The sequence below is a fragment of the Numida meleagris genome, chromosome 22 (genome assembly GCF_002078875.1).
Source record: "Numida meleagris isolate 19003 breed g44 Domestic line chromosome 22, NumMel1.0, whole genome shotgun sequence".
In the NCBI taxonomy this organism is placed as follows: domain Eukaryota; kingdom Metazoa; phylum Chordata; class Aves; order Galliformes; family Numididae; genus Numida; species Numida meleagris.
Window position 1 is genome coordinate 4,574,134 of NC_034430.1, and position 11,054 is coordinate 4,585,187.

At 61.5% G+C, this 11,054-nt stretch overlaps 1 protein-coding gene across 1 annotated transcript in view; it reads left to right on the top strand.

Annotated features, from left to right (window-relative positions):
- The window catches only part of DLGAP3 (DLG associated protein 3), a 39,606-nt gene extending 28,779 nt beyond the window's left edge, over nt 1-10,827 (top strand). Inside the window, exons 4-13 of the mRNA XM_021375499.1 lie at nt 2,460-3,534; nt 4,270-4,475; nt 5,149-5,263; nt 5,385-5,619; nt 6,038-6,378; nt 6,631-6,716; nt 7,387-7,811; nt 8,032-8,123; nt 8,239-8,382; nt 8,747-10,827. Of these exons, the coding sequence (XP_021231174.1) occupies nt 2,518-3,534; nt 4,270-4,475; nt 5,149-5,263; nt 5,385-5,619; nt 6,038-6,378; nt 6,631-6,716; nt 7,387-7,811; nt 8,032-8,123; nt 8,239-8,382; nt 8,747-8,965 (2,880 nt within the window). The 5' untranslated portion in view covers nt 2,460-2,517 and the 3' untranslated portion in view covers nt 8,966-10,827. The remainder of the gene's footprint in view (nt 1-2,459; nt 3,535-4,269; nt 4,476-5,148; nt 5,264-5,384; nt 5,620-6,037; nt 6,379-6,630; nt 6,717-7,386; nt 7,812-8,031; nt 8,124-8,238; nt 8,383-8,746) is intronic.

Genomic DNA, 11,054 nt, shown 5'->3' on the forward strand with positions numbered 1-11,054 from the left:
TCTTAGAGGTCTTTTCCAACCTTAATGATTCTATGATTCTAACATTGTGTCAGACCTGGGTGTTGCAGTGGTGTTTGCAATCCTGTCCCCTTCCCACTGTGGGTGCTGGGGGTCTGGGCACTGTGGGAGCTGCACCATGTCCCTGCAGCCCTGGGCATCGTCGCGGCACTGCTGAGGCTGAGATCTCGTCGTGCCTTGCTGGGAAGCAGAACTGCCTCTGCCAAGGGCCCCTGTGGGAAATTAAGCAGGGAGGCAGAATTTGGGTGAGCCCCACAGTGCCTGGGGTGATGGGTCCCAGTCCGCCCGCTGCTGACCCTGGGGTGGGGAGAAATGCTGCAAAAGCAAAAGTCAGAAGGAGGTTGGTGGCCGGGGAATTGCTGATGGGAGTTTCTCCAGGCTTTGGATGCAATAAAGGCAAGAAGTGAGTTATTTGTAATGGTAATTACGCTCTTCCAGTTTATCCTAGCACATAATTGTGTGGGCGGTAGGTTCCCAATGGTGGTAATTACCCTGGTGTTAAATGGCGCAAAATTCCGACGGGTGCTGGGTTTTTTCCCTTGTCTGGATCTGCGATGGGACACGGGGATGGGAGCACTCCTGCAGGTCCCTGCCTGGGCAGTACTCAGTGACCCAGCACATGGCCCATGCTGAGACCCACGGGAGTGCTCCATCCCCATCCCCATCCCCATCCCACTGCTGGTGGCTGCAGGAAAGCTGTGGCAGTGCTTTGCCGGCACTCTGCTTTGTTTAATTCCTCCCATTCCTGAGCACAAAAGCCTGCCTGGCTCCTAATAACGGGCTGCTCAGCTGTTTTGACTCCTTCTTCCCAACGCCATGGCAATATTTGCATCAGCTGAGCACTTCCCTCGATGAACATGAGACGATAGCTCAGCCCGAGGTGGAGGCAGGGCTGGGAGGGAACCTGCAGCCACTACCCATCTGTCTGTCCATCCGTCCACCCATCCATCCATCCATCCACCCATCCCTCTGTCCTGCTGCTGACTGCCCATCTGTTCCCACGTCCCCACAGCTGCTTGCCCGTGCCTCGTTCCAGCTCTCCCAGGAGGGCAGAGGCATTTCTTCTTCCAGCAGGCTGCCGCTTTAAGATGCAGCAATTAGGGAGCCTCGTTAGAGCAGGAGTGAGATTGTGAGGGCGGGAGGGAGATGAGCAGGGCCAAGTGATCCAGACTTGTTGATGGGAAGAAAGGCGAGGGGAGAGGCCGGGGGGTGGCTGGGGGATGTTCCCCGCTGCCACCAGTGCCTGCAGCCACCGGACCGTGCTGTACTCAGAGGTGTCAAGTGCCTGTCCCCTCCTGGTGCTCCTTGGGCACAGCCTCTGTGTCCCAGCACACCCCATGGGTTCCCCATTTTCTCCCTCCTGCTCCCCATCCAATTGCTCCATCCCCATGCTCCATCTGGGCTCAATGTAGCCCCCCAGGGCTGCTCATCCCCACTGTCCCTTGTCCCCAGGGGTTGTCCACAGGCATGTCACCATGGCCGGAGACTGCTCCACCTTCCCTGAGCCTGATTGCAGAGACAGGGGTGCCCACGGCACCCTCCCTAAATATGATAACAAGGGTGTTAATTGACGCCTGTTAATTAGCCAGGCTACTCTGGAGAGTAAGTAATTTCCTCGTTTATTGACATACCCAAGGCAGAGCCTTTGAGGGGCTGTAAGGAAGACAAACCCCTTTGGGACACACATCTCTGGGCGTCCCTGCGGCCCCGCACCACATCTGGGAACACAGTGGGGACAGATCCAGCCCTAGGGCCACTGTCACAGGGGGCTGATGTGATGCTCTGCATTTTGCTTAAGAAATGGTTAAATGAGAGCTATGTGCATGTGGTGGGAATGCATGGGGATGGCAATGTGTGGGGATGGCAATGTGTGGGGATGGCAAAGTGTGGGGATGGCTTTCCTTGCTCTGTGTCTTCGCTGCCAGTGGGCACGTGGTGGTGGAGGATGGTGGCACTGGGGGAATATGAGGCATCAATACGCGGTGGAGTGGTGGGAGGACGGGCGGGATGGAGATGTCAGCATGGCGCAGCCCCTCCCAGCCCCCCGCTTCAGCTCATTAGTGGCTCTGTGAATCGCAACGGCTGGAAAACGCAGCCAGAACCGTTTTCCTAATGGAAAAACACGTCATAATATTTGGTGCCAGGGAAGAAAACAAGTTTCTGATGATGTCGAAACGTCCTCCCGCACTGTCTGCTAAGGATCTGCTTTGAACACTTCAAGGCAGGCTGCTGCTTTCCCTTAGAAATCCCTGTGATTTCGCATCCCCTCAGGCAGCCCTGCAGTCCCCAGTGTCCCGGGTGGGGCTGGGGAACTCAGCGGGGCTGGATCCTGCCATGGGTGCTTCCTGAGCTTGTGTAGCCAGAACGCTTTGCCCGCGTAGGAATTGGGGTTTGGGCTGCTGGATGGGAGCGTGACAGTGTGCCCATGCCTGTCCCCACAGGTCAGCCCGCAGGGACAGCCCTGCAGGATGCCGAGGCTACGGGGCAGGTGCTGACACCATGAAGGGCTACCATGGGGAGCGTAGCCAGGCACAGCACTCCTCCGGCCACCGCTGCCGCTGCATCCCAGAGGACTGCGAGCATCCCTCCGACTACATCCCCCACGGCCCCGACGGCCGCCCGCCTTACCTCCTCAGCCCCAGCGAGCCGTGTTCCCTGGAGCATCCCTTCTGCCCGGTGCGGAGCCCCGGCACGGCCAGCGAGTGCGGTCCCCTGAGCGATCCACCCTCCGGCAGCGCCAGCAGCACCTTCCCGAGGATGCACCACGCGCAGCAGCAGCCCTACGACTCCTGCGACGAATGCATGGCGACTGCCCACCCCACCAGCAAGATCAACCGCCTGCCCCCGACGCTGCTGGACCAGTTCGAGAAGCAGCTGCCGCTGCACCACGACGGCTTCCACACGCTGCAGTACCCGCGGGCCGGCGGCGCCGAGCCGCGCAGCGAGAGCCCCAGCCGCATCCGCCACCTCGTCCACTCCGTGCAGAAGCTCTTCGCCAAGTCGCACTCCCTGGAGGCGCCCGCCAAGCGGGACTACAACGGCACCAAGATGGACGGCCGCGGGGACGGCTACCACCACCACCACCACCATCACCACCACCACCACCACCAGTCCCGCCACGGGAAGCGCAGCAAGAGCAAGGATCGCAAGGCGGATTCCCGGCACCGGTCCAAGGTGATGGGCTGGTGGAGCTCCGACGACAACCTGGACAGCGACAGCAGCTACATGGTGTCTGGCCGGCACGCCGTGGACCAGGGCACCCAGTACTGCGTGGACGCTCCCGAAAGTGCCTTCAGAGACTTGACCTTGAAGAGTCTAAAGAGCGGCGGGGAAGGGAAATGCCTGGCGTGTGCCGGGATGTCCATGTCTCTGGATGGACAGACGCTCAAGAGGAGCGCCTGGCACACCATGACCGTCAGCCAAGCCCGTGAAGCCTACCCTACCGCCAGCGGCACGGAGAAAACCTTGATGCTTCAGGAGACAAAGGCCAAAGACAGAGCCTACCAGTACCTGCAGGTGAGGGGGACGGGCAGGATGGGCGCTGCTGTCCCACAGGACGACGGTTGGTGATGCCATGGGGTGAACTGGGGCTGTGTCCCTGCATTCCAGTGGCTTGGGGTGGTGTGGGGCCATGCCAGCTCCACCGGTTGCTGCTGTCCTCAGTCCTTGCAGGGTTCCTTGCAGGTGGCACCAAGCTCCTCTGCCATCTTCTGGTCCGTGGGTTGGGGTCAAGGCAGCTCTAGCTGCGCAGGCTCCTCACAGCCCTCTGCCCTCTCCCTCTTTTGGGCTTTTATCCCGCCTGTGCCTGGCCCAGAGCCACCGCCAGTCCCATCACATCACCAGGCTCCCTTCTAGGTCACTTCCCTTCCAATTAAAAGCTAATTAACTCTTCGCTCCCTTTCCTGGGGGAAGGAGACAGAGAGAAGCAACGCTGGGGTGGGCGGCAGCAGGGGGTATCAGGGCAGAGTGCTGGCCCCACTGCTCTCCTGCATGGCCTGGGGACACTGTTGTGCCACCGCAGCCTGGTAAGGTCCTGGTGGCAGCGGCACAGCCACACTGGCATGGGTGGGATTTGGCCTGGCCGTGGCTGCCGGGGAGGCCATGAGGTGGGAAATGGCAAGCAGGGGACACAGCTGGGATTGCTGGGAGGGATCTGCCCTCCTGGGTTTGGGGCAGGGAGGGCAGAGGAGCGGTGCTAGGCTTGGGCTGTTGTGTGCCACCGCGCACAGCCACACTCGCCCCCAACCCCAGGTGCCGCAGGACGAGTGGAGTGGGTACCCGGCGGTGGGCAAGGACGGGGAGATCCCCTGCAGGAGGATGCGCAGCGGCAGCTACATCAAGGCCATGGGAGATGAGGACAGCGCCGATTCAGACGCCAGCGCCAAAGTGTCGCCCCGGGCAGCCACGCGGAGAGACAGCTACCGCCGCTCCTCCAGCGCCGACCAGGCCAGGAGCAAGTAAGGGTGGTGCTGGGCTGCGGGAGGGAGCTGGGCTGAAGCCATGTACAGAGAAGGGGCACACTTGTAGGGAGATGATTGCAGCATTCCCAAATACGGGGAGTGTCCCTGTCCCCACTGTACATATTATGGAGTTGCCCCTCTCCTGATGGCTCTGTACCAGTGGGACCCAGGATGGATTTTTGGGTTGGCGATGAGCCCGTGCTGGGCACCTGCTGTCTCTGCGATGTGCCGGCTGCCAGGAGCTCTTGCTGCAGCTGTGCTCTGCCTGCATGGGTGCAGAACTCCAGTGGGGACCTTGCATGCGCCTCGCTGCCACCGCTTGTGCACGGAGCCCTGCACAGCAGCACCCTGCCAGGGGCTGCTCCACCTCGGGGCTGGCACAGGGACCCTGCTCCAAGCTTCTCTGTGCTAAACCCAGGCAGAGAACAAAGCGCCAGGCAGACACATGGAGCACGACAATTTTGAAGCGCTGTGCTCAGCCCCACCTGCAGCAGCCCTGGGGAGCCCCCAGCCCTGCCAGGAGGGTCGGGGCAGTGGGGAGGGCTCTCTGCAAGAGCTGCAGTGAGCAAGTGGGGCTTGTGAGACCATTGCTGTGGCTGCGTTTCCAAATGCTCGGCTTGATTGTGTTGCTTTTGGTGCCATCCATTCTATTCCCACTGTCTCTCATTAGGTTTGCAAGTAGGCACTATTCTGATTCATATATCTGTAACTGTCCCAGCTGCGGCGTGCCACCTCGAATGCTCCCTCGGGGGCAGAGCTACGGGCGCTCCTTCACCACTGGCCAGGTAAGGTCCCCGTCTCGGCTGGCACCTGGCACTGTGCTGGGGCCATGGGTCTTTCCCCACGCTGATACAGAGGGTGGATGCTGTGCATGCCACTCCAAGCATCACCCACTTCTCTCCGCAGATCAACGACGAGCTCAACCACCAGTTCGAGGCTGTGTGCGAGTCCGTTTTTGGCGAGGTGGAGTCGCAAGCCGTGGAGGCTCTGGACCTGCCCGGCTGCTTCCGCATGCGGAGCCACAGCTACCTGCGGGCCATCCAGGCGGGCTGCTCCCAGGACGACGACTGCCTCTCGCTCTTCTCCATGTCAGCCCCCTCCGGGCCGCCCATCACCAGCAGCATCCTGAAGCCCGGCACCTGTGAGTCCCGGGGGTAGTGAGAGATCGGCAGCATGAGGGTCCCTGCCTCCCCCCACCTGCATCCAGCTCCGTGCAGCCCCACCTTGCTCATGGCTCAGCTGCACCATGGGATGCCCCCCCCTACCCCGTGCCCCCGGCATCCTTCTGCAGTCCTTCCCTCACTTCTTTCCCTGTTCTTTGCTTCCCTTTGCTGCCCCTTGCTGCATGCATGGGTCTGGGCCACTTTATGGTCCCTTTCTGGGGACAAATTGGCCAAGGGGCTGCTCGGGGTTCTGCGGGGCTGCCCCAAATTGGTGTCTGGGCCTCTTGTTGTGGGAGGAGGTGGGTGCTGCTCACCAGGGCACCCGTTCGCGGTAGGAAATGAGCAAATGTTCTCTGTTTTCACGCACCTTTTCATCCTGCACCTCTCCCACAACAGCCTTCAGTTACAGAAAAGCTCCACCTCCCATCCCTCCAGGAACCAAAGCCAAGCCCCTCATCTCCGTCACCGCGCAGAGCAGCACTGAGTCTGCTCACGAGAGCTACCTGCCCAGCGAGGTCACCCGTGGCCCCGCCTGGTCCAAAGATGCCACGGCCCGCTGCAATTCGGCAGAGAGCCTGGAGAGCTCCAAGGTGACGACCGTGTCCCTTGAACTGCCACCGGTGCAGCCCCGCACCGCCCCCAAGCCCTCCACGCTCATCATCAAGGCCATCCCCGGGCGGGAGGAGCTGCGGAGTTTGGCTCGACAGAGGAAGTGGCGGCCTTCCATCGGCGTCCAGGTGGGCTTCGCTCCTCCAGATGGGCTGAGATCTGGGTATCAGTCTGCCCAAGCCATGCTGAGGGTCCACCACTTGTCCCCTTGCTTCTAGTGTGCTTCTGTGGTGGCCCTAATGCCCGCAGCATGCTCACCACAGTGGCCCTAATGCCACACTCATACCCACCCACTCTCCCAACGGTGCAACCTTCTCTGGGCACTGGATGCCCACGGTATGGGGCCACCCTCCAGCATGCTCTCCCTCTATTCCCGGCAGGTTGAGGCTGTCTCTGATTCGGACACGGAGAGCCGGAGCCAGAGGGAGTTCCACTCCATTGGAGTGCAGGTGGAGGAAGACAAAAGGTATGCCCCAAGCTGAGCCCTGCCAAGCTCCTTGGCCGGTAGCTTTCTCCAGTTGGGTCCCCCCAGGGCTCCCCAAGATGACCCAGTTCCTGCCTTCAGCGCCTTCTCCCATCTGATGCCCCCAGAGCTCAGCACCATCCCTGTCCTGAGCATTCTGTCCCCAGAAGGGGCAGAATCTGGCCTTGGAGCTCACACCTCATTGCTGTTAAAGGACAGCCTGGGGAAGGGGATCTCCTGCTCCCATGCTGTGTTGGGGTCTCTTTGCTGGGGCTCAGCCCCCAGCTCGGAACCTGCCCAGATGCAGCTGAAACCCCTGGGATTTTCTGCAACAAAACATGAATTTTTACATGGGGTGGGCACACTGTGAGCTGGGACCTGCACAGTGCATGGGGAGATGAGTGCCGGGAGCGTGCCCACCCGCCCTGGTGCACACTGCTCTGCATCCTCCAGCATCGTCCAGCACAGGTAGCCATGGAAACGGGCTAAGAGCACAGGAAATGAGGGACAGGAAAGATGCAGCTGCTCAGGGCTATCCCTGCAGCCCCAAACTGGGTGTCCCCAGCACCACGATGGCACCCATGGGGTGACAGGGATGGCAGGGCTGTCCTCGCTGGCCCCGTAGCTCCCAGCATCCTCACCACCATGGTCCCACACACTCTCTCTGTCCCAGGCGAGCCCGCTTCAAGCGCTCCAACAGTGTGACGGCGGGCGTGCAGGCGGACCTGGAGCTGGAGGGCTTTGCTGGGCTGGCCGTGGCCACTGAGGACAAAGCTCTGCAGTTCGGCCGCCCCTTCCAGCGGCATTCCTCGGAGCCCGAGTCCGGCCGGCAGTACGCCGTGTACAAGACGGTGCACACGCAGGGCCAGTGGGCGTACCGGGAGGACTACCAGATGCAGTACGACGCGGTGGAGGTGCCGCGCCGTGACGCCTGGGTGGAGCGGGGCTCCCGCAGCCTGCCTGACTCTGGCCGTGCCTCCCCCTGCCACCGCGATGGGGAATGGTTCATCAAACTGCTGCAGGCCGAGGTGGAGAAGATGGAGGGCTGGTGCCAGCAAATGGAGAGGGAGGCTGAGGACTACGACCTGCCGGAGGAGAGTGAGTGGGGCCGGGTACCCAGGGCTGCACTGCACTGCGCTCACCCTTGGAGCATCCCGGTGGTGCCGCCTGGCTCAGGGAGGCTTCAAGAGGTTGGGATCAGTGTAGACATCTCTGGGGATCCCAAATGGTGGAGCAGGGTCCTCACTGAGTGGTGGGGAGGGGATGTCTGTGTCCCTGTTGGAGACCTGACTGTCTGCTTTCTCCCTGGCCCCGACAGTCCTGGAGAAGATCCGGAGCGCCGTGGGCAGTGCTCAGCTCCTCATGTCCCAGAAGGTGCAGCAGTTTTACCGACTCTGCCAGCAGAACATGGTGAGTGCCTGAACACCACCCAGGGGTGAGCTGAGACTGGCTGGTGGGGCGGTGCCAGCAGAGATGGTGTCCTGTGTATGAATGTGACCAACGTGGTCCCTCACCATCCCCACAGGATCCCAACGCGTTCCCGGTGCCCACCTTCCAAGACCTGGCTGGCTTCTGGGACCTGCTGCAGCTCTCCATTGAGGATGTCAGCATGAAGTTTGCAGAGCTCCAGCAGCTCAAGGCCAATGGGTGGAAGATCATCGAGCCCAAGGTAAGGGCAGGGCTTGCCAGGGAGCGCAGGGCCAGTGCTGTGCACGTCCCTCCTTTCCTCCTCATCCCCAAACACATCTGTGGCCAAACCACTGCTGTAGAGTTACCGCCAGCAGAGCCAGCGGGTGCTTTTAGCAAACACTTGAAAAACAAAGAACAGGAAAAAATGAGGCCATTCCTCTGCTGCAATATTGCAGCTGGATTCTGGGCAGCGCCATGTGCCAAGGGCCAGGCACGATCCTGCACACGTGCAGCTGCACGGAGGGATGCACAGCCTCATCTCATTGCTCCGACATTGGCAGGGGGAAAAGGAGGCTCAGGGCCGGTCCCACTCTCACCCTGAGGCTCCCCTGTTGTCTGTGCAGGAGGAGAAGAAGGTGCCTCCCCCGATACCAAAGAAGCCGCCGCGCTCCAAGGTGCACCCGGTGAAGGAGCGCTCCCTGGACTCGGTGGACCGGCAGCGGCAGGAGGCTCGCAAGCGGCTCCTGGCAGCCAAGCGCGCCGCCTCCTTCCGCCAGAACTCGGCCACTGAGAGTGCAGACAGCATTGAGATCTACATCCCCGAGGCGCAGACCCGGCTGTGACCGCGGCCTCGGCTTTTCTACCCGGACTGGACGGCGGCGCGTCCATCGCTCACTGTGATCAGGGGCCGTGGGGACACCCTGGGGGCAGCGCTTGGCCCGCTCACAGCTTCTCTCTTTTCTATCGTAGACGTTTCATGGATCCGACGGTGAATGAGCACCAACCCGGTTCTGCCCCATCCCGTTGCCCCCTGCTCGCATGCCCCTGCCCGTCTCTCCCAGGGTCCAGGGCTCTTCCTTCCCCCTGCCCTCTTTGGGGCCGTGTCTCAGCTCTTCTATCCCTTGAACCCCCCTTGGTCCCCATCCCATCCAAAGGAGAGGTGACCCCAGCCCCCGGCCCTGCCGGGTGGGAGGGATGGGGCTGCAGGCAGGCCCCTCACCTCTCTGTAACTCAGTGCAATCCCGTGGCTGTGGGGACGGACCCCCAAGCCCCCAGCCCCATGCCCAGCTGGAGCCCCGCTCCGCTCCCTGCCTCCTCCCCCAGTGCTGTGGGGAACCCAGGAGCCCTCGACCTATATCCATATATAAATATTACCTAAGGAATAAAACAGAAACTACACATGACCAGAGCTGTGTTCTGGAGGGCGGGATGGACCAGAGCAGCAGGTCCCCTGGCCCCAGTGAGCTGAACCTGCATCCATTGCACCGTGCTGCTCTGAGCCCTTCCTGCCCCTTTTCCCAGTCAGTCGCATGGGAACACCACAGGGACAGGGCAGCCAATTCCCTTGCACCTTGCAGCCTGGGCACAGGTGTGTGAGCAAGGCAGCAGTGCTGGGGAGACCTTCCTATGCTCGTGCAGGACCTTGGTGCAGGGACAGAGCAGGCATGGTGCTGCTGGCCGGTGCTGGCCTTGGTGTCCCCTGCACATGGGGACAGGGCTGTAGGTGTGGGGCAGGAGCTTCCCCCTGAGTGTGGGGCTGCTGAAAATCCCTCACAGGGTTGCCCCCTTCTCCCTGAGCTGCCAGTGCCCTGCAAGGATGGGACACCACAGATAGGGTTGCTGTGCCCTCAGTGCCCCATGGGGACAGGGGACAGCCTGGGATGCAGCATTTATGCTACAGGAATTCCTTGAAGCCACGAATTCCTTGATGGCAGCTTCCATGGGGGATCTGGAGATGAGGCTGCATCCATCCCATCCCCATCCTGAGCACAGCCCATACAGGCCAGGTGCACAGTGCACCCATGCTGCTGGCCCTCGGAGAGGGGCTGCCACGGGGAGCAGCCCCAGCTGCCTGCTCCCACCCTCCCCCATGCCCAGGGAACATCTGCCTGCACTGTGACCCCTCCAAGGGCTGCCCTCCCCCAGTCTCCTTCTCCCCATGGGTGGGTGGCAGGGGGAGTGGATGCTGGTGCCTCGAGTTCCTATAGGTGCCAGGCACCTCCCCAAACCCACAGCCAGCTCTGCAGGATTTGGAGGGGGAGGGGGCTCAGCTTGTGTCCCCTCACAGTGGGGGATTGGGAGGGTCTCAAGAGCAGGGCAGTGATTCTGGGAGGGCTTTATGCCCTGGCGAGAAGCGGTGCTAAAAGTCCAGGTGTCATTTACTGGGGGGCAGCAGGAACCAGGCTGCTACTTGTGAAGGATGATGGAGGGAGGGCGCGGGGATGGAGCTCCCAGCCCCTGCCACCCCCACAGCCTGGTCCTGCCACCGCCACACCGTAGCTTTAGCGCTGTGCTTGCACAGGGACGCCCCGAGCCCCCCCGAGACCTCCAGCCCTGCCAGCACTGTACAGTGACCGTGACACGTGGCTCCGTTTTTATTGTAACTAACCTCCGGAATTAATAAAAAGACCACTTTGGTTACTCCGGGGCAGCGGCCACCTCCCCACGGGGACACGGCTGGCTCCCGGCTCGCCTTTCCCCGCTCTGTGTGTGCCCTTCGTGTGCGTGGGGGGCGGGCACGGGGGGGAGAGGGGGAGTCTGTGGGGTGGGGATGGGAGGAGGTTCATGAGGTGGGGCGAGAAATCACAGGCTCACAGAACTGTGGGGGTTGGAAGTGTCCATTTACCAAACCAGGACTCCAACCATCCAGTGATAGAAGCATCTATTCCTGAATTTTCTCCCGATACATCAACAAGGGTGGTAAGCCCTTTC